At 38.8% G+C, this 23,435-nt stretch overlaps 1 protein-coding gene across 10 annotated transcripts in view; it reads right to left on the reverse strand.

Annotated features, from left to right (window-relative positions):
• Lclat1 (lysocardiolipin acyltransferase 1) overlaps positions 1-23,435 on the reverse strand; it is a 183,011-nt gene that overhangs the window by 67,647 nt on the left and 91,929 nt on the right. For all 10 annotated transcript variants that reach the window (XM_023710964.1, XM_023710970.1, XM_023710972.1 and 7 more), the window contains 2 exons: positions 11,676-11,822; positions 8,278-8,394 (listed from right to left, as the gene is read on the reverse strand). In XM_023710964.1, the coding sequence (XP_023566732.1) occupies positions 8,278-8,394; positions 11,676-11,822 (264 nt within the window). The remainder of the gene's footprint in view (positions 1-8,277; positions 8,395-11,675; positions 11,823-23,435) is intronic.

Consider the following 23,435-nt stretch of genomic DNA (forward strand, 5'->3'; position numbering starts at 1 on the left):
TTTTTTTGGTACCAGGGAGACGTAGTACTGACGAGGCAGGTGCTTATGTGCTGAGCTATCTCCCTGGCCACAGTGTTTTCATTTGCATTTCTCTAATGGCCAGAGATACTGCACATTTTTGTATTTATTCATTGGCCATTTGTTCTTCATCTTCCACAAAATGTCTATTTAATTCAGTTACCCACATTTTGGTAGATCTTTTATGGGGGAGTAATTTTTTTGAGTTCCTTATATAGTTCAGTATTAGTCTTCTGTCTGAGGAATATCAGGCAAAATTATTTTCCATTCTGAGGCTGTCTCTTCATTCTGTTGACTGTCTCCTTTCCCGTGCAGAAGCTTTTTAATTTAATACAATCCCACTTTGCCACTTTCACTCTTTACTGGAACATAGCAGGGTATAAAATTAGTGGCCAACGAACTGACTCAAGAACTCTGATGGGTTACCTATTTTACGCCAGGCCTTCTGCTGAAAGCTGAACATTAATTTAACCAAACAGATTTGGTTCTTATGATCCAGAAACTGAGATTTAATGGACAGAGCAGACAACTACACAAGTGATATAGGAAAATCTGCACATACAGCAAGTATAGCGGGAGCACATTCATATAGGGAACACACATCATCAAGCTTGAGAGCGGGTAGGGAGGCTTTCCAAAGGTTGTGTCTCAGGCAGCAACCACTGCTGAGCTAGAGAACTGAAGAGCTAGAGAAGGACGGTAAACCTTTCTGAGCTTGCATTGACATAAACAGAAGACTACTGCATGCAGGCCATAGTCTACCACCACTGGGCTACGGCAGCCTTGGAGAAGTACTGGAGTATTGTGCACTTAGGGAGGGAAAGCAGTTCACTAAACCTGCACCAGTGTTTAATGGTACAACTGGGGAGACAGGACCAGGGAGTAAAGTGGGCTGCTAAACCATTTAAACCATTTCAAGGTACATTTAACCTTTGGAGCACTATGAAAGTCACGATTTGGCAAGATGATTCCAGAACTAAGAGGGTTAGGTGAGTAGCAAAATGGCAATTCAGAGCGATCAACAGACGCATAGGCCATGATGGCGGCAAAAAAAGAAAGGATTCATCTGAGATTTATCTAAGACGCAGAATCAGAAAGGCTTGTGTAAGATTTGACTACATGTGAGTAAGGCAGAGAAGGACCAACCAAAACTACTGCTGGGTTTCCGGCTGGAGCAACTCAATGAACCAGAAGTGAGCAAAGGCTCTGCTGCCAGACATCCAGATATGTTATTACAAGGTGGATAATCTGGGACTAATTACACAACTTCTCCATACCTCAGTTTCCTTGTGCAGGAACTGGAGATGACACTACTACCTCCTTCCACAATGAATGAATGAATGAATGAACTTATTCACATGAAATATATCAACACTTCATGTTTGCGATTATCATTATCCTCCTCCTAAACACAGGATAATTACATAGGTGCACAAGCAGCACAGTGAAAATAGGAATTTAGAATTAAATTTTAAACCTACTTAAGCTGGAGCATCTGCAAAACCTCCAAATAGCAAAGGGGGTAGATACAGTCAGAAGTACAAAAAGGCTTTCCACTTAAGTTTAGACTTTGTTGAATATATACATATATGGGTAATGCTTTAAGCTACCAACCTAAATGATGTGGCCCAGGAAGAATGTGTGGAATGAAAGAACAAAGGAAGCTATTAGAGCCTTAGGAGGAACAAACTAAAAAAAAAAAAAAAAAACAGCAGAGAAATCCAGAAATGGCCAGAGAGGAAAGAGGGAATATGATGAAATAAAGGAAAAACGTTTATCAAGATGAATCAACAGTGCTGAACGTTCTAAGAGAAGGAAAAAGATTAAAGTGGAAATGTGTTCATTGGATTCAGAAACAAAATCTTTGCCTCTAATGATGTAGGTGACCTGGCCTTTGCTGTCCTTTTAGGAATGAAAGGTAAAATGTATTAAAGCAGCTATTAATAAAGGTCTACTGTGCTCAGTAAGAGTCCTATTAGAGAGGAACAGGAAACTGCGAACCAATCCTCAGAGGATTCTTACAGGAATAACAGTACTTAGAGGTCAAGAAGGGGAGCAAAGCATTACAGGATTTAGCCTGGATAGACATAACCACAGGCAAAATTCAGAAAGCAAAAGGCATAGTCATGAACGGTCAATTATTTCAAGTAGTTTGGCTCACATTGCATGAAGGGGGATTCCAATTTAAACAAGTTGGAACTATATTTGCAAGTCTTGACCATGTTATATGTAAACGGTCACACTATACTAAGGTAAAAAAGAATTTACGAAACAACATGTGACTAATTTTGTGTGCTATTCATTTACATGTTAGAAAAACAGGAAGACTATAAGAAAAAAATGGGTACAATATTTCTGAGAAGTAAGTGGTTACAACTATAGGTGTCTTTGTTTTAGTCTAATTGATATTTCTACTTTTAGTGAAGGATCTACAGGGTTATCAGGATCTCACTACTAGACTGGACTCGTAGTGATCCACCTGGTTACAGCCTCCCAAGAGTTGGGATTACAGGCATGCACCACCACGCCCAGTCTCAATTGCCCTCTCAGTGCACCTTGGGGGTTGGACCGGCACAGCAGGCCCAGGGATCGAACCCCTGGCCCCTGCTCTACTTTTTAATATAGAAAAGAACACTTATTATTTAAAAACAGATACTAGTGTCTCTCTAGCAATGAACCAGTGTTGAGAAAAAATCAAATCACAAAGCTGTTCTTGATACTTACTGGCTAAGAGGTAAAGAAAAAGAGGAAGCACAATTAGAATGGACTGACAGTTTCAAGGGTTAGACTCTAGCAGAAATATGAAACAAGTTAAGGGTGAAAATTAAGATGCTGGAGTAAACATTTTTAACAATTATTGCACAAACAATTTGTATCAAAATACATAATGTGTTATATTTTAAGATAAATGTATGTTTTCCAAGTGTGCTCTAAGGATGAGAAAAATGCAGGAAAAATGGATAAAAATAAAAAGGTTAAAATAAGGGAAATCCTTTATATACCTTCCTAATTTAACAAACACACAGTAAAGCCAAGGAGACCTGAGAGAAGTCCTGCTGTGGGCAAGACTATACATGTTTGTGCCATTTGAAAGGCAAAAACTGTGAACTTATTATAGTGGAAAAAACAAGAGGATCTGCATCAAACAGACCTGACTTTCACGCACCCTACTCAGAAGCCACGTTAAGTACCCTGGGACAAGCTGCTAGCCGGCGCCCGCCTCAGTAGAGGCAAACTCCCAGCTGGCTTAGCTGGAAGAATAAAGTGGTACACATGGGAATGGCAGGGAATGGCAGGGCAGAGGGGGTACGTGGGCGCCCAAGAGCCCATCATGAGGCTGATGCAACAGGTCTGGCCCTGGACATGAGGATGAGTGTTAACAAGAACTCCACAGATGATTCCGCTGGCCGGCAAGGCAAGAAAACATGCACAGCAGCACAATGCCTGTCACAGGGGAGAGGCCTGCAGATGTTAAACAGTGCTTTTATGTATGAATAGAGGGCTCTGTGCTCTCTCATGAAATTGATTGTCACTTCTCACTGAACACAAGGTAAGAGCTGCCTTAATGAGTGGCTTACAGCTTTTGCTCTGCTCTGCTGGGGGGGGGGGGAGTTAATGAACAAAGAAAAGAAATGTCACCTAAGGCACAGCACCTGAAGGTTGAGCATGAAGGAACCCTAAGATCTCTGGCATGTGGTCACATAGAATTCTGCTGAAGCAGATCTGCAGTTTGTCTTAAGGTATGGAGATCGCCAAGTCATTAGGTGACCTGTGTGCTTACCCACAATCAGTATTCATATCACATTTAGATTCTGTTGTACTTTATTCACCACCATCAGTAGACAAAAGATTTGCTCCTTGTCAAGTGACCTCTAAAGAAAGTCAACTGCTAATCTACAAAGATACTTGCAAATATGGGGAAATGGAAAAGGTCTCAGAAAATACTCTAGCAAATGTCAAAGGTCTATTGTATAGTCACATTTTTTAACATAAGGGAAAGGTCTTATTGTATTTCATAAGTAGTTTCCAGCAATAAAAGGCCACATGGAAAGATCAGAGTGCATGGTATACAACGCACCCAATATTTCAATGATTTGTCTGTCTGCCGTTCTGCTCTTCCCTCCTGCAACGTTCTGGCTGTTAGAAGAGTAACTGAAATGTAACCCTAGGAGAGGTTCACTGAGCAAATTAAATGCTGTGAGCCACACAGAATGGTAGCCACTGCTGGCCATCTTTAGCCCCCTAGGACACGAGGCTCCTGGAAGCCACTACAAAGGCTGGACTGTCAGCATGTGGCTGTGAACTGAGCCAAAAGCCCAAGAAGTTCAAATGGTCTAACAAAGATGCTAGAGCCTGAGCTGCCCACAGCTGGTATACTCCTTTTGCTTTCAATTTTCTCTGAGGAAATGAGAACTACTGTGGACAATAATGAAAAGGCCAAACAGGCTATCGAGTGTTGGGAAAGTTGGTCATTCTCTCTCCCTGAACAGTGAAGAGCTTTATTCAAGCACACTAATCCAGGGGAAATCTGTTTTCTTTAGCAGTTTACTCTGTGTCATTAGTGGAAAGACTGCATCTTTCATGTTTAGAATTTATGCTTTTGAGCTATATACGAATATAAGTATAGACTGCTTTAAATGTAAAAAAATCTACCGGGCAGGATGGTACTCACCTGTAAATCACAGCTCTCAAGAGGCTGAGGTGGGAGGATTGCTGAGTTCAAGGCCAGCCTGTATAACAGCACTGAAACCCTGCCCACCTCTCTCCAAAAAAATTTTAAATGTTATTTCAAACCTACAACTTAAATATAACTATACAGTGATTTAGTCTTAATAAATGAGTTGATTTGCCTCAGTGACTAGATCTAGAAACAGACGAAACTAAAGTTGTGACTACTTGGGCTGTCGAGTTGTTTACTAATGGTTACAAGCAGCTTTCTTAAATGTCTGCTGTGCTGCGATACAAGGTTCAGTTTCTTCAGGCTCACTGTGCCTGGGTCACTGCTGCAGGCCCACATGGCTTGACTCTGGGCCCTTCCTTATACTCTTTCTAAGCCATTCTTGGTGTTTTCCTGCCTGGCCAAATCATATATGGTCTCCAAGGGAAATTCAGCTTCCAGAATCTTACTCAGGATTTCAGAACTACATGACCTCTGCTGAATGCTCTTTTATTTTGTTTATATTTTTTTGAGACAGGGTCTTGCTATGTAGTAGAGGCTGGCCTTGAACTTACTCTATAACCCAGGCTGGCCTGGATCTTGCAGAAATCCTCCTGCCTCCATCTCCTGAGTGCTGGGATTACAGGCATGTGCTGCCACACCTGGCACTCCTGAGTACTCATAATTACTTAACATAGCTAGGTAAAAATATACCCTATGATTTGTTTTATATTATTTTTTGTTTTTTCAATATATGTATTTTTTGGGGTGACAATGGATGCGCTATGGAAGGTAGCTGCACTGAGCTACCTTCTCAACTCTTTATTATCTGAGACAGGGTCTTGCTAAGCTATCCAAGCTGGCCTCCAACTTATAAATCTCCTGCCTAAGCTTCCTGACTAGCTCAGCTTACAGGTGTGCACCACCACATCCACCTCAGTATACATCATCTGTACCCATGAGGACGCAAACTTCTCGAAGGCAAGGTCCCGCCTCCCACAGAACATACTTTTAGTTCTATCCCCCTCCCACAGCCACTCTAACCTAACTGAAAACTTTCACATGTGCACACTTTTGCTGCCTAATAAACTAATTACTGCAACTCAATAACTGGCTTATAAAGTGTACAACAAAATCAAACAATGGGTGAGCTAATTTGTTATTTGTAGTCAAAGAAGAAATAGGCTATATTAAACACAATGCAACACCAGAGATTATGATGAATATAACTAATTTTTGGTGCAATGACTAACAAATTAAAACTATATTATGAACTTATTATCACTACGTAATTAAAAGGAACACAATGAACCTTCCTTAGATGAAGCTTCTTTCCTCTAAGTTAGCAAGCTGCTTTTGAGTCCAGATTACTCCAGTATTGAGAGAAATCACCTGGTCACATATTGAAAGGTTTTGTGATCAGAGGTACATTTTGTGATCAGAGGTACACATGAAATAAATCACCTGAATAAATCAGAGTAATATGCGATGTTTTGAGAACACAGTGGACCACATGTGCTTTTAGACAAAATTTTCAAATATTCAGTGCAACTAATACTACCTGAGTCCCTTCTATTGGTAGAACATTCCATATCCTCAAGAGAGTTATGATCTAGCAGGATTATATATAAAGTAAGTATACTAATGGTGGGAATCAAAGTACTGAAAGTAAAACTTCTACAGTTATTATTACAGAAACAACGTATTTGTATAACGCCACATAATTGGTGTTATACTTTAAAATAAGTATAAACTTTCCAAGTGTTCTCAATCTTGGTGAAAAATACCCTAGAGACACACAGCAATTACTTTCCTTGTTTTATATTTTCTCTTATTCAGTACTTCCTGCTACAACTTTAGCCCAACTTCTTGTCCTAACATCTCACTGCCCATTTGTACTAGTTGCCTAAAAGAGGGCAGCAACAAGTGTGAACAGCAGAGAAATTATTTTATGGCAATTTGTTTTAATCTGTAGTCTGCCGGGTTCCACCTGAATACTGATTATAATAGTTATTCATTTCAGCACCAAACTTCCTTTCCTCACAATCTGCCATCAGTGCAGAGCTCAGAAGCCTGAACATCAAAAGCTCTGTTGGTGCCCCTTGGACTCTTGGGATTGCTCTTCTCTTAGGGTATTCTGGACTTGTGGCCTTTACGATCCTCTGCACCTCTGACTCTGAATGAGTAATTTTTTCCTCTCTTCATTCTGCCCCATTGCCACTTATACTGTTACACAGGTGCTTTAGGATTTAGAGACTGTTAACAAAAATCATGCTATAAATACAGAAAGCAACAAGTTACTGTAAAAAGAGTGCTATTCATTTAAACAAATTGCATTCCAGTAACTTTAATGAGGTTTTTCTCCTCAATTTAAGCTCTGGTTTTGCACTATGAGTGGTAACTATGGTCTAGGATTATTATGAGAACTCACTGAATTTAAACAGAAAAATAGCATACCATAATTCCTTCTAGTCAATAAATGTTGCATTAATGATAGCAGTTATTATAGTTAATAATCACCAAAATGTTTCTTACATTTGTTATAGCAGTGTGTAGATCCAAGTCTACTTTTCTAACCTAAAGTAAAATGAATCACCATAATAGTCATTTAGTTCTTTCAGCTGAAGCAAATGGGATCACCTGCGTTCCTGGCTTTTTTAAAATAGTGATATGAGCAGGGGTCATTTCTAGGAGGAAAATGACCATGTCTGCTGTCAAGTGTTCTGAGGGTTCTTCAAATGTGTAGCAAAGTTATAAAGCAATTTGCTACTAAAATATTTCTAGATTTTGGGCCTTTAGACTTAACCTATCTCCTAAACAATAATCTCTCAACTATTCTGCTTACATTTAGGGAGATCTTCATTAAGCAAAGGATGCATTGCAGGGTTATGCTTTATTTACAGAAAAATTTGGTAACCAAATGTGTTCCATGTCTGAAGTATTTTAAACCACTTTCTTAACTAAGAAGAGAGAGTCTAAGTTAGATGCCACAATAAATGGTACATTAAAAAAGAAAAAACAAAACAAAACAAAACAAAACAAAACAAAACAAAACAAAACAAAACACCAGCACCGCTTTAATGTCATGGTTTCTGCCAATGTACTCCAAGGCAGGAAGACCCACTTCCTCCAAGAGCTTCGTGGGGAGACAGGAACTCACTGTTCATGAACAGTGTGAACATAAGCCCACATGTCTGCGCCATGTTAGCAGTGACTACAGAATTTCAAACACAAGCCCAACTAGCAGGATAAGAGTTGTGGTTTACTGTATCCATGTGATTTTTGGATCTTTAGTAGACATTTCTTTAAAATCTTGGATAAGTTATTGTACAGAAGGTTCAGTGTGGTTAAGTTATGCTTTGTATCTTAATGCCAACATGGAAAGAAGAATTTTATACCTTCTCTTACATAATGGTTGAAGACCTTTCATGTTAAGCACAGGCAGTTATGACACTGTAGCAAGTACGAGATGAAGATGATTATTTGTTATAACTGTCATCATTATGCAATATAGGTTGGTGGAAATCAAAACAAAGAACCATAGATAGAAACTGTTGCCACTTTCAATACCAAAAAAAGTGTATTCTGAGATGGGTGCATACCTTCTCTTAAGCGGTCTACCACAAAAGTAAAGCCTGTAGTTCTTGGGTGTATGACATACTCATATTTCTGAAGTCCATTCTTCTCAGCAAAATCATTACTTCTAGCCTTGCTATTGTCTAAAGAAAAAAATGAAATTATTAGAAACTATAACTTGAGAAGAAAAATATATATTTAAATAAAAACATGGCAGTTAACATTCTGTAATTACTGAATACAGTATGCTGATATGATACAAACAATCTTTGCTTTACAAAGATTCCTGTCTAATGAAATTTTAAAAATTTTATAACAAGGTATCAAAAGCTTTTAATGATTTTTTTCTGAAACTTATGTTCAATTCTTTAAATTATTAGAATTTGGCTGGCCAAATAGCTCAGCAGATTAAAGCGCCTACAAGCAGTTGCAGAAGCTTGGGGTTTGATCCCTGGGCCTGCCATGCCAACCCCACCCCCAGGACACAATGAGAGGTCAATTGAGACGGTGTGGTAGTGCACGCCTGTAATCCCAGCTCTTCAGAGGCTGTAAACTGGCGGATAACTCCGAGTCTGATCTAGTAGTGAGACCCTGAACACCCTGTAGACCCTGTCCTAAAATACAAAAAATAAAAAATAGAGTTCATGAAAGTTAATATATAATGAAAGTGAAATATAAAATATCAAACTAAAATTTTCGTTAAAACCATTTTGTATAAAAATTGAAATTCTAAAATGTAAAATTCTATGATGATAAACTAATATGATGTAAGGATCTAGACATCCAGAAGAAATAACTAGCACTCAAATATATGATCAGGATTGTTTCGTAACTCAGTAACCAAAGTCCTCAGTGTAGGCGACCTGCCTGGCCCAGGCCCTGAGCAGGCTGACGTCACTAACCCAAACCACTGCACAGCAGAAGGGCACAGATTAGCACATCATGCACAAACGTGGTTTGGCTGAACACCGTTAGGAGTTAAGTAGATGTTCCAACTGCTGGCAAAGTCTTCTTTTTCCATTCCATGAGATAACTTTCCAAGTTCCAAGAAGAACCAAACCCATTATTCAGCAAATACACTTGGAAAAAGCAGTGTTCGAAATGTGGCCTCAAAGGCTGGGAGAGACCATGAACACTTCTGGTGACAGCAGATGTTAAAGCCTGCACTCGTTAGCTACACTCTGAAATGTGCAGATTTATGCCATACATGAGAAAAATACCTAAATAAATGCAGGTTTCCTACGTGTTAATTTAAGATCACTGAGTTTCCCAAATTCCAAACACCACAGATGTGTGCCACATTACAAAAATATTTAAAGGGCACTCTTAAGAAGCTCTTAGAGGAATTGATTCAGATATCCTCAGATCTCCAACTAAAAAAGAAAGGCTCTAACCATGCAAATTAATAAGCTCTCACATTTATTTGGAAGTCTCCTGGGCATGAGACTACAAAGCAGGATTTCTATTGTAGGCAGCTGACAGAACTTGAATGAGTTTAGGAATCCCAGAGGCACCACAAAGATGAGGAGTAACTGACTGCTCACCAGTCTTCCCTGGTTAGAAATGCTGGATACCAAAGGTAACAAATACTTGAGTTGTTCCGTACACGTGAGCACAGGTACATCTCGTTTCAAAACGTGCAGTCATGTTGGGAAGCAGAAACAGACGAGTCTGCAGGTTTTCCTCTACCCCTCCCCTTCACCTACCCATCCCCAGAGACCTGCTCAACCCGCAGTAGTATTCGCATTTCTGACCACTACTTCCTGCCTGGGCTATCTCTCCCTGTATCTCCCATGAAGCACTGCTACTCATACCTTGCCTCCAACTAGCCATACAAGGCCCTTGCCTCAGGTGGGTGCAGCTGTCCACCCTTTTTCCAGGAGGTCTCTTACCCATGGACAGTTCCATCTCCAACAAATGAGTAAAAAGTTTTATTGCTATCTACTGTAAACGTTTTCCAAGATACCTTCATTTCCTTTATCAACCTGCTATGGCTCTGTTACCACTTAAGCATTTGTGAAATATATACTTTTTCTTTTGAACTTTTTTGGGGTAACAGGTTCCATAAGTTATTATGGTCACAGTATCAGTCAGTATGCCCACTTGCCTGTTCTCTTTTCCTAAGTTCTGATGGGTGTCCTTCTCAGTGGCAAAGATCTGAGAGACTTCACCTTCCTCCTCTCTGTACTACTCGGGATTCTTTGACTTCCATTCTATCCTGCTTCTGTCTGTTTTCCCTCTTAGAGCAGACCTTCTTCCATTGAGTCTTTCTTCAATTCTTTTTTTTTTTTTTAATGTATTTAGTACAGGGTCTACAGGGTCTCACTACACAGATTGGACTTGTAGTGATCCTCCTGTGTTCAGCCTCCCAAAGGCTAGAATTATAGGAGCGTGCCACTATGCCCAGTCTCAGTCACCATCTCAGTGTGCCCTATAGGCGGGGCCGGGACCACAGGCTAGGGATTGAACCCCCACCCTGCATCTGCCTAAGCAGGTGCTTTAATCCACTGAGCTATCTGGCCAGCCTTCTCTTCTGTGTCTTTCTTGAAGTTGTAACTCCTTCTTGACTAAACTATATCCCTTTCAAACCCATCCCTCCCAGTGCTCAACCAGGCAAGTTCAACTTTTATCCATTTTACATGCTGGACTAGAATAAAATGGCATTTAGTTTAAGGCCTTTTAAAATGACCTGGGAAAATCCTTTTTTAATCATTTTGCATCTGGGAAAGCAGAAAAGTTCCAATACGTCCTCCCAGCCCCCTTGATCACTCAACGGGCTGATCCTTCTTGAGGAGCCCCTCTCCTCTGCCGTGCACACAGCTGAGCATGCACGTACAACTTCGCCTGGCAGGGATGGACGGTGCCCTACAAAGAAGGAGCACTGTTCGGTGCTGCACATGTGCCAGAGCCTTTCCGGCCTGTGTACGCAAAAGGATGAAATGTTAGGACACTGCTAGCAAAGAAATTTAATTCAAAAAAACTAAAGTTAGTTCCTTGCTGATTTTTTTTTCTTATAAGAAAAAAGCTGAGGGGAAAGGGGGCCAAAAGATAAATAAATACCTTGGAAGAGGACAAAAGAATACACAGCCCAGGTGAGGAAAAACTACTTAAGAAATAATTTTAAAGCTCTGCTTATATAAAGACAAAAAGCTGTTTTAAAAAAATATTCTGAAGCTCAAAACAGAAAGTCTGGGAGAGCAAGCATAAATAATGATTGACTGTCTATAATACTATAATAAAGCCAGCAGGCTGGAAACCATGAATCCTGGTCCTGATGTGCCATTCATTAAAGGCATGACCTTATGGGTGGTACATTAATCCTGCTGACATTCAGTTACTTCATCTGAAGGATGAACTGTTTTGACTCGCTAACTGTGTTCCACTATATTCAAAAATTCTGTGCCCCAAATCCAATCTATATTACCTGTGAGATCAGTCCCTTCTGGGAATATGAGGAGTTGAAGTGGTTCACCAATATCACAAAAATAATCAATCATGTCTTCAAAATGGTTCTTGTCATCCTTCCACTTCCTATGAATGAAGATATAAGCAGCAGCCTGCATGGCCCAACCTAGAATGAATGTAACAAATATTTACATATAATTTAATTAATAATCTTCATATATTTCTAAATATATTTGTTCAGGTTTTGTGACTTTACCATAAGCTATTTACTATCAAAATATGCATTCTAGCTGGGCATGGTGGCATAAACCTATAATCTTGGCACTCGGGAAGCTGAGGCAGGAGGATGGCCTTGAGTTTTGAGGCCAGCCTGGGCTACATTAATGAGTGGAAGGCCAGCCTGAACTACATAGCAAGACCCTGTCTCAAAAAAAAAAAAAGTAAGCATTCTATGATATATCGCAAGTTCAGTATCAATCTTGCATTTTAAACAAATAACATGCATTGTAGAATATCTTTAAAGGGGTTTGGTAGTCTAAAAAATTACTTTTCAAGCCAAAACTAGCTAGTAAAATATCAAGACTAGAAACTTCCTTAGTATCTATCCTACCTTGTCCAAGATCTTAACAATCCTAACTAAACAGACCTTTTAGCCAAGCTACCTAAGAAAAAAGAAGACTATGGTAAGGTTTACAAAGCAGGAACCAATTCCTTCCTCAGATCCTGTAAGCATTTTCTGTGCTATTCCCCTTTTTGTATTCCTCAGTCTCTAAATGTGACTGCTACTTTCAGTGCTAGTCACTTTGGATTTTAAAGAAAAAGCGAGGTGTGTGGTGGCTACGTAACATGCTCATCAGCGCTTCCACTGTGCTCGCGATGCCTTTCTCTTGGGCAAATCTATCTTGCTGCACACAAGGCAGCCCTGGATGAGCCTTTCCTCAGATGACTGCCTGGCTTTCTCTGACCACAATGTCTAGAAAGACTGGGAGTTGCCAGGCTCAAGGCAGCCAATCCATGGTCTTTGCAATTGCCCATGAAGCATGAAAATCCTGGGCCAAACAGACTATTCAGGCCAACAAAGATTTGTACTTTCTCAAAAATGTTATCCATGACCATGGTAAGAACAAAGAGCGCAGAAAGCAGGGGTAGATGAGCAAGATAATGACACGGGGGCCAGGGAGATAGCTCAGGGGTCTAAGCACCTGCCTGGCAAGCACAGGGACCTGGGTTTGATCCCTGGTACCACATGCCATGCAGTGCCTACCCTGGGCCCGATGAGCCAGCCACCAAAACCAAGTGTAGTGGGGCACGCCTGTAACCCCAGGGCTGGGGAGGCTAAGACAGGAGGATCAATACAAGTCTGAGCTGCAGAGTGCGACCCTGTACCAAATACATTTAAAAAAAAAAAAAAAAAAAAAAAAAAAGTAATAACACATACTTTAGTAAAGGTTAAAAACACTTACTGCTGAACTAGGTCACCTAAAGCTGACTTTAACTCACAAGAGACAGCTTTAGTTTCCAAAAGTCCCACCAGTCTGAGCAGCCATGTCTCCTACTGCCATGCCTATCTTTTTTTTTGGCGGAACCAGGGATTGAACCCAGGCCCTCATGCTTGCCAGGGAAGCACTTATTCCATTGCGCCATCTCCCCGGCCCCCTACCATGCTTATCTTTACAATACACTTCTTGTTGCAGCCCGCAGGAATGAGCAGTACTTCTGTGCAAACAAAGAGCACTGTTCTGTCCCACAGATACGCATGGCTTACTCGTCTATGCCCCATTAACCCTTTGGCTAGACTCAGTCTGAGACTCTCTCTTCTCCACTAGGAACGTGCCCTCCATTCCAGTTCACTGGGGTAACTTTTCTCTTACGCCTTTCATGTATCCTATTTGCTATACGCCTTTGTGATGTCTTGACCAAAAACCTTCCCCATTTCCCTTTTTTCTATCTTTGGCTGAAATTAAGTTTTCCTTGCCCTTCTACTTCTCTGTAGTAGGAAGACAAGCAAGCTGGACTGTGGAACAAATTCAGTTTACTGTCTTTTTAAAATATGATTTATAAGTTAAGAATATTATTTTGTAATATTAAAAAAATTATGTAACATTAAAACTTCAGGATTTATCAACAAGGCTGCACTGGAATCCAGATCACAGTACATGTTTATATGTCCTGTTCCTGGCTCAGTGGCAAGGTGCAATCGGTGCCATGGAGACAGGATGGCCCACAGCCCGTGACACGGACTACCTCGGCCTTTATAGAAGCAGTGTACTGGCTGTTGGTTTGTAAATTCCACACCCCATTAGTGTTCACTTTCTATTTTTGGCAAATATATTAAACGTACAATTTTGTCAAAACTGAATTACAACAATCTTTCTAAAAAAATATGCTTTCAATTTTATCACTGAATATAAGGGCTTTAAGTTTTTAAAAATTGTAACAGTAGTAATAGCGGAAACTTACACTCTCCTATTACCTACTTCTCTGCTTACAAAATCTGTCCATTATCCCATCGTTGCCCAGACTGTTGTTACCATTCTGTACACTTCACAGAAATGGTGCTTATTACTCGGACTTGACCTTAAGTTCTGTTGGCTGCTTTGCTTATCACTGTTTTTGTGTTTTCCCTTTTCTTCAAAAGATTTCTTTGAAAACATATTTGCATCTTTGCCTTCTGAAATGTATTTGCTTTGTTCTCAATTTTAGAACCTAATTTGGCTAAAAACAAAATCTAGTTTCCGAATTATTTCTGATAGAAATCTTTCATGTAATATAGCTGGTAAGAAGACTAACATCAATCAGATTTATGTAGTTAACTTCTATTACTCTTTTGGAAGCTTTGGGTTTTTTAAAAATCTTTGATTTTATAGAATTTTACCAGTATGAGCCTAGCTATGGAATTTTTTTCATTAATTTTACCTAGCAGTTGCCAAACTTACAATATTTGATCCTTTAATATTGTGAGCATTCCTTCCATTATTAAAACCAGTTTCTTTCCTCCTCATTCTCTCATATATTTTCTGTCCAGAGCTTCTGTTAGATATAAAAAGTTGTGGATATCTTTTCTCATACTTTTTGTCTTCTGATATCTTTTTCATTTGACATTGTTTTCAAGGAAAATCCCTTTTCTTGACCATCCAGCTCACAAATCTGACCATTAGCTGTGTCTGTTCTAACAACTGCATTTATTTCAACAATCGTATTTTTACTTTCACAATTTACAATTTATTCTTTTTCATACCAGTCAGCCAACTTTTATGAGTAGATAGCAAAATTACAATAAAAATTCTTACTGAATGTTTATTATATGCTTAATACTATTTTATGCATTATTCATTAATTCAGTTAATCCAAGATAACTTTATATATTAAGTAAAAATTATTATCCCTACTTTCTAGATGAGGAAACTGAGGCATACTGAAATTCAAACAACCTGTAAGTGCTAAATCCAGATTTCAAACAAGGATAGCCTGACCCTAAATCTCATGAGTTCATGTTTTAATTCACTGAAATATTAAAGTCTCTCTATAACTGAATCCCTCTAAGGATATTAATGACATGTAATTCAAAATCTCTGCTGAGAATTGCTACTTGGAGATTAGCCGCCGCCCCACTTTCAGTACTAGCTACTCTTTCCTGTTGGCATTGTCTTCATATTAGCGAAGGATGTGCTAGTCAGAACAGCTGTCACAAGTAAAATGCATTCCTCATTCCATGTGAGAATAACTTCCCTCTGGGGACAGGGAGTGGCAGCAATATTCACGGAGTTGTGTTGTAATACTTTTCTAATAATCTGTATTTGCAAAAAACTTTAGAGTGAGAGATAAAACAGCTGCATCTTTTGGCTTCTTGGACCTTCTCACTGAAGATCTAATGATTCACTAAGTCTTCAGTTTATGTCTCCTTTGCATATCACCAATGCTTTTAAATCTTTTTACTTCTGTTAGCTCAAACTATCTTCTGTTTTACCTCATGAAGCCCACAGAATCATCCTGTGGGGCTTTTCTCTGATTCATTGTCATCAATGCGTATTTTATGCATTTTAAAGCAATATTCAGACTTTAAACTTGAGACTGCTAAATATATTTTTATTACATTTATTTGAGATAATTAAATTCACTTGTCTTTAAAAAAAAAAACCTGTTTTTCACTTTTCCATGTGAAACCATTGTGTCACAAAGATCATCAAAAAATACTCGTTTTATTGAATGTATACTTGGGCATAAACAGGAGTTACACAAATAACTCCAGAATAAATAGTCAAAATTCTAAGATTTTCAACTTCTATCAGGGTGCTAAATGCTATACAGATAAAGTTAGGAAGCTCCAGTTTTCCAGAAATCACATTAAAAATTCAGTAATATCCTCTACACCCTTCTAACATGATTAATTTCCATGAAGTCATTGGGTTTTAAAAATACTGAGTGAAGACAATTTTATGACCTTTTCCTTAAAATATTGCTGCTGTAGTTTCCCTACATTACTGTATTTCCAATGTGGCTGGGCTAAACAGATATCAAAGTATAAGCACCCAATTATTATTCTAAAGCAAATTCAATTCTAACTATAATTTCAGACTCACAGATAAAACTGGATTAAAAACATTCTTCCTCCAAATTTCACCACACTCCACAAAGACAGAGATTATCATATTTACCTGAAGACTAAAGAAATTCTTGCTTTACTTTAAGGACAAGCTCATTTACTAATGGCTTTTGGGTGGCATGATAAGGTTTGGATGTGATTATAATTTGTAATTTTACGCTCATGTAGGACCTAAACTTACTTCTATACTTTGAGATTTGCCATTTGATCAATAATCTCAAGAATTTACTCCATAAGAGGGCTGGCCAAACAGCTCAATGGATTAAGAGTTCGATCCCCCGGCCTGCCGTGCCAGCCCCAACCCCAGGGCACACTGAGAGGGCAATTGAGACAGGACGTGGTAGTGTGTGCTGTAATCCCAGCTCTTGGGAGGCTGTAATCAGGCAGATCACTACAAGTCCGATCTAGTAGTGAGACCTTGAACACCCTGTAGACCCTTCGAAAGAATTTACTACATAAGAGATCTATTACTGTTGAAAAACCAATTCCTAAATTAAGACATCCTAGTAGCAACAAATATATGGTAGGCAGAAGACACCCTCTTCAAGATGTCCATGCCCTAACTCCTTGAATTGTGAGTATGTTAGATAACAGCAAAAGTAACAGAAGCTGGTAGTTCACTGAATTTTTTTTTCTTTTTCTTTTTCTTTTTCTTTTTCTTTTTCTTTTTTTTTTTTTTTTTTTTTGTACCAGGAATAAACTCAAGGCCCTACACTTGCCAGGCAGGTGCCATGCCACAGAGCTATGTCCCTGGCCTTCAACTTGAATATAACATAGGGAGATTATACTGATTATTCTAGTGGGACCAATGTAACCACAAAATTTCTTAAAAGTACAACAGGGAAGCTAAAGACAGTATCAGAATTATCCAATATAAGAAGGACTCAAAAAACCATTGCTATCTTTGATGATGGCAAGGAATATGGCTGACCACTAGAAGCTGGAAGAGGCAAGAAAACAACTCTTTTTTTTTTTTTTTTTTTTTTTTTTTTTTTTTTTTTTTTTTTTTTTTTTTTATTTTTTTTTTTATTTATTCATTCATTCATTTTGTGTGTGTGGCCAGCTCAGCCCACCAGGGGGCAGGGCTGTCTGGCATGTGGTGCTGGGGGATTGAACCGCGGTCCCTGTGTTTTGCTTAGCTTAGCTTGTTCTAAGTAGGTGCTTTAGACCACTGAGCCATCTCACCAGCCCCAAGAAAACAACTCTTACACAGAGCCCACAGAAAGAAATCAGTCCTGCGAACACCTGGGTTCCAGCCCAAGGGGACCCAATTTGTGCCACTTAAGATATTCTATTTGTGGTATGCAGGAAGAGATAATTCAGAGACTAATCAATGTACAGATTTTAATTTCTCATATCATTCTTTAAGAAAAAGAAATAAAGCTCCTTGGAGAAATGCTGAGCCTAGGATTGGGGCAGGGAGAATGTAAGATGAGCCTGGGTAATCTTGCACTGCCAGAAAATGAGTAAACAAGAAAAAGATATGGGGAGGGTACATCAAAGGGGCACAAAAGCCCACTTTCAAGAATAATTAGTAGAGGAAGCAATTTCAACAGCACCAACCAAAATGGCAGTACTTGGTTACAAACCAAAGCTGAATTAAATACTAGTGAGTCCTCACTGGCATAATTCAGTGACTAAATGAACAAACAGGGAGAAGGAACAAATATATGTGGGTACTCCCTAGTTAGGCAGTGGACCTTAGCTCCTTCTCGAATATGTGTTCTTGGCAAATACCACATATAAAGAAAAAAAATAGTGATGTTGTGGTAGAAAAACTAGCAGATGCCAATGCCATCTTCCACGGGTTATCAAGAATAATATCACTGGGCTGGGGAGACAGCTCAGTGGTCTAAGTGCTTGCCTGGCAAGTGCAAGGACCCCAGTTTGATCCCTGGTATCAGATGTGGCAGCGCACGCCTGTAATCCCAGTGCTGGGGAGGCTGAGACATGAGGATCACTCTGAGTCTGAACTATGTAGCAAGATCCTGTGCCTAACTAATTAATTAATTAATTTAAAGAATAATGTCACCATTGACAAATCACACTGATATCATGAACCTCTCTGGTTGCTGTGAGAAATGCACTTTACCTCTGCAATACTTTCCCTCCAAACCCATAACCCTCATTTAATAAAAAAATCAGCAAACTCACATTGAGGAACATTCTGTAAAGTGTCCAACCAGTATTATTCAAAATCACTAAGAAAAAAAAAAAAAAAAACAAGGAGAGACTGTCACAAAATAAGAGGAAAAAGTAAGGAGATGTAATGACTAAAAACAATGTGGTGTACTTAGTGAGCTTTCAGAGCAGGAAAAGTATGATAGGGGAAAAGCTGAAAAAGTCCTAATAGTTTATTATTTACTTACACTAAAATATCCTGTTATTCTTTAACAAATGTATCACTATATATAAATCACAGAAACAGGAATATTTTCTGCACTATTTTTATACCTTTTTATAAATCTAAAATTATTCCATATAAAAAATTTATTTCAAAACATCTGTTGATGTAAAATTATATTTGATAAAAATTACACAAAAATGCTATCTTCTTCCATTCTAATATCAAGACTTAAATATTCTTACTTGGAATTCAGTTACTATTCCACATTACTTGATTTCAATTATTGAAGATTATCTAGCTGAACATGGTAGCACAACCCTACCCAAGGAGGCTGAGGCAGGAGGATCTGCAAGTTTGAGAATAGCCTAAGCTACAGTGACTAAAAGGCTGGCCTGAACTAGTCAGTGAGATCCTGCCTCAAAAAACAAAATAGACACATAGACAAAATAATTGACGGTTGTCAGGTACACTTCTCAGACACAGTTTTGCTGCTGTTCTCATTGTGAACGAAAATTTCTAATTCTTGGCTACAAAATATATCCCTGTCTGGTATTCGTTACACAATGGTGTAACACTCAAAAACATCTGACTTCAAGCATAAGGGAAATATTTTCTGCAAGATTTACAACGATGATAAATAAAGGATGGGAAAAAAGCCACATAGCTTTTTCTTTAAAAAAGAAAATGACACATATAGTAAATAAAACAGCCTATTCCTCTCTCCTACCACCCCAGGGACTGTAAAATGTCTTTCTCTCTAAAAATGCCATCCCAATGTGGATACTTAGCCACAAGAGAAAGGACAACTGAAGGCCCTGGAGGTGAGCTGTCCACTGTAATTTAAATTAACAAACAACAGTAAGTAGAGTGAGACCACCTTTTATCCTTCTACTATAATTGCCATTTCAAACTTTTCTCCAAACGTACCACTGCAAGATTTATTTCACTTGTGCTTTGCCATTAAAAACAAAGCAAACTAAAACCCTACCGTTCATGCCAAATTCTTTCAGTGCTCTCTTCTTAAATAATCCTGTTACAAAAGCATACCTTGTAGGTTATTTTAGAATGCAATTACTAACTTAAGCAAAGGAATTCCTTAATTTCAGCAGATCTAAGGTCTTAAGATTTTAAGTCATCTTAGAAGCAACATGTACTTCCTGTCTTACTTCTGGAATTCCTAGCAGTCTAAAGCAATGCACATTAAGTGAGGTATCAGTGGGATGGCCAATTTTACAGGTAACCAACTGCACTGACTTCAGGAAGTCACCACCTGCATAACCTTAAAGCCCAGAGCTTGCTAATCCAGCCAAGGGAACTGCGGACTTTCATGCAGTTCAAGAACTATGCTTTGTTCAAAGGTCAGCAAACACATCTGGAATAAAAGCTTCAGTTCAGTCACTTAGATCTCAGTGCCATCCTAGCACACTATTGAGTTCTCAACAGTGCTACAAAGAGGTAGCATGGTGACACACACCTTCACTGAACTGGCCCTTTCTTTGCGATGATGCCTCCTCACTGCCCCCCACGGCCCTCAAAAAAATGCAGAAGAATTCACCTCAGGTAAATAACTGGTGATTATATGAACTCAGTTTTCAAATACCAGCAAAATTGCTAAGATAAAATCTGTAATGTGTACAAAAACAAACAGGGATGTATTTGTGAAGCTTCAAAAGAACTAAGTGTTTACTATGCTGTCTACTGCATCTCATGACATGAAATGGTTTGATGGCTTTCATGACAATTTTGGTTCTTGAGAAGCAGTTAGTAAAATTTATGGAATGAGAGAATCACAGTGGATAATTTTCTTTATAGCTTGGTAAACAAGTTATAGCAGGGTGCTTGGGGATACAAACAACAGAACACCAATCCAGAAGCCTATATCTGAAATATGTGGGTTTAGGTTTCTCACATGAAATGAAGACGAGCACCAAGGATGGCTCAGAAGCCAGGATCTCACATTCTACCTGTCACCCTCTTGATGTCTAAGGATCTTCCTTTTAGAGATGTAAGGTTACAGAAGCTCCAGGCATCATGTATTCTTATAGTAACATCCAAAGGTAGAAAAAGGAGCAACACAGGTCCTTCGTCAATCTCTCTCCATACTAAAGAGCAAAGTCTTTCTCAGGGCCTCCAGCAGACCGTTCCCTAATTACACTGGCTCCAAGAAACACCCCTATAGACAGGAGACTGACACAGCCAGTACTGGGGTTTCTATCCTGTGATGGGAGGTGTGCATTACTGCTAAAAAGAGTCAAGCGCCCTCGCCGGTCTTCAGCTATTTAGTAATAAATGGCAGAACACAGGGAAGAAGGCTTCTGTGACACCCACTGTGATTTAGCTAAGACAGGAAACCATAAACTAATCAGTTCACTGGACACAGGCAGCAGCAAGTGTGCTGTGAAAATAACAGCTACAGTCCAAAAACCTGCGCTCAGTACATATAACCTTGAAAAAGAAAAGTAAGTGGCCAGGAATTCTCAACTAAAAGTCCCGCTCTGGAGTCACAGATAAACTTCAAACACGGTGGCCATCTATAGTCATGCTAGGAGACTCAAGTAGTAACAGTGAATGATGAGACACCTTAATCTAATGTGGGTAATAAAACTAAAAGAAATCAACAGCAGTGGAGTATTACTGCTACAAAGTCTTGGGGCAGTCTCCTCTAATCTAGAAGTACATTTGTCTTATTCTTCTCAGGTGAGGGGCAGAACAGCATGTTTGTTTGTTTTTAATTAACGGGGGGCCACCAAAAAGGATGGCGTCAAAGACACTTGTGGCTTTGTTCTACCTTTAGTGAAGGTCCATTTCAAGAAGATGAATAGGAAAAGGAGAAGTTTTCTTCTTAAAGGAAATAAAGGTTATAAATATTTCAAACAGTAAAACATCCATTCTTTGTGTTTAATATGTAGTAGTAAATAAAATTAAGGTGACTTTAATAAACTGAGTAATTCCAAAATCTACATGAGCAAAGACAAATTCACATAAATTTACAGAGTTATGTATTGCATGACACTGTATAACATAACAGTGGTTCTGTAAGGTTACACTGCCTAGTGGCTTTTGTAGCCATTTTAGCATGCCTGATGATGTTCACATGATGAAATCAGCGAGTGACAGATCTATCAGAACATTCCACTGGTAAGGAAGACATGACCATACTACCATTTACAAATACATTAATGAAACTTAGATACAACTAAAAATCTGAACACAAACCTCCACACACACATAATTCCTATATTGCGGCACCTTCACGTTCAATGCCCTACACATTATAACCAGGTTTCTATATTGTACCGGCAAGGTATAAAAAGATTTTAACTGACTTGTTCCTATGATCTTTACCAAAAAGAATATATGAAAACACAAAAGGCATATAAAATAAAATTCTATGCATTCCTATAAACCAACTGTGATAAAAAGAATTCCTTACAATTTTGGCAGCCAGTTTATATGCTGGGAGGCTGCATCTGTGAAGTCTCCTGCCAGACTTAATTACCTGATGGAAGAGAAACACCACAGGACCATGGGAACTTTCTCAGAGTTTGTGTATGTTAAAAGCTGAAAGTGGATAAAAAGTTTTCATCATTAGTGATCATAATTCTGACCCATACTGTACTTGCCTCATGATTCTGCTCTATAAACGTTTCTTTCCAAGGCTGGCTTGCTGGCAACCCATTTGGGACCCCCTCCTGTCTGTCAGGAGCTATTGGTATTCCTCATTCCTTTCCTTCAGTAAGTTTCCTACTCTAAAGAAAATATTCACCAGAGGCCAAGCTATTCCTGGAGATTTATCTCTAATCTCTAATCTCATTCAGAAAGTTCTCAATGACTTTCCCAGTTTTCATCATATTATATTGTGGTCATGTAACAATTTCAGTGGAAATCAGGAGGTCATGTTAGAAAAAAAATTAAGTGATTCGGCCTGCTTTTAAATTGCTGTTTTTTTTTTTTTATGTTTCCTAAAAGTCTCAGACTGTTTTTCCACTCAGGTGTAATTAATGATCCATGACTCAAAAAGCCATAAATTAGGTAGGCACAAATGGCAAGCATGTCATTCTACAAAATCATGAGGAAGATGGACACTTTAATGTTTAGTTTACTAGTTACAATGAAGTGATCAGAAAGTCAGCTTAAAGTTAAAATCTATGTGTATAACACCTTCAGAGACAGAAGAAATCTACAGAATATTTTTTTCTTTAATTGTGCATACCTTAACAAACTAGTTAAGGTAATTTATCACAACCTGACCTTTGTAGCTTGACTTAGAATCTCAAATGATTTCTTTTCTAGTCTGTTACAAATATATGTTACCATCATACTTTAACAAAATAATTTCCAAATTTCCAAGCTCTCCTGAATCCTCTAACCCGCCCTACAGATACTATGAAGAGCAATCTTACATAGTCCCAAACTAAACTGTCAATAGGCTAAGTGTGTGCACTGTGAAGCAGAATGCCACCGGGCCTAAAAAGCACTCACGCACTCCCTTCCTGCACCGTAATCCCTCCCTGCTTCTCACTCATGAGCATGTTCCTGCTGCCTACACTCTTGCCTACCTTATCTCCTTTTTTTTGGGTCTGCTTCAAAGATTCTAAAATGCTTTCTTCTCCAATCCAAAATTTGTTCTCATTAATAGTTTGTATTTTCTTGAAATCCTATAAAGTCTACAAATAGTTAAAAGCCTACATACAATGTGTAAAACCATCTAAGGAGCCCACAACTTGAGGGAAAAGAAATTAGGCAAATGGAAAATAATGAAATATTTAAACAGGAACTTAAATTTTACTCTTGCTTAACAGGAACAAAGTCTGAAATTATAAACAAGT

Source organism: Octodon degus, unplaced genomic scaffold, assembly GCF_000260255.1.
Source record: "Octodon degus isolate 3935 unplaced genomic scaffold, OctDeg1.0 scaffold00019, whole genome shotgun sequence".
Taxonomy (NCBI): domain Eukaryota; kingdom Metazoa; phylum Chordata; class Mammalia; order Rodentia; family Octodontidae; genus Octodon; species Octodon degus.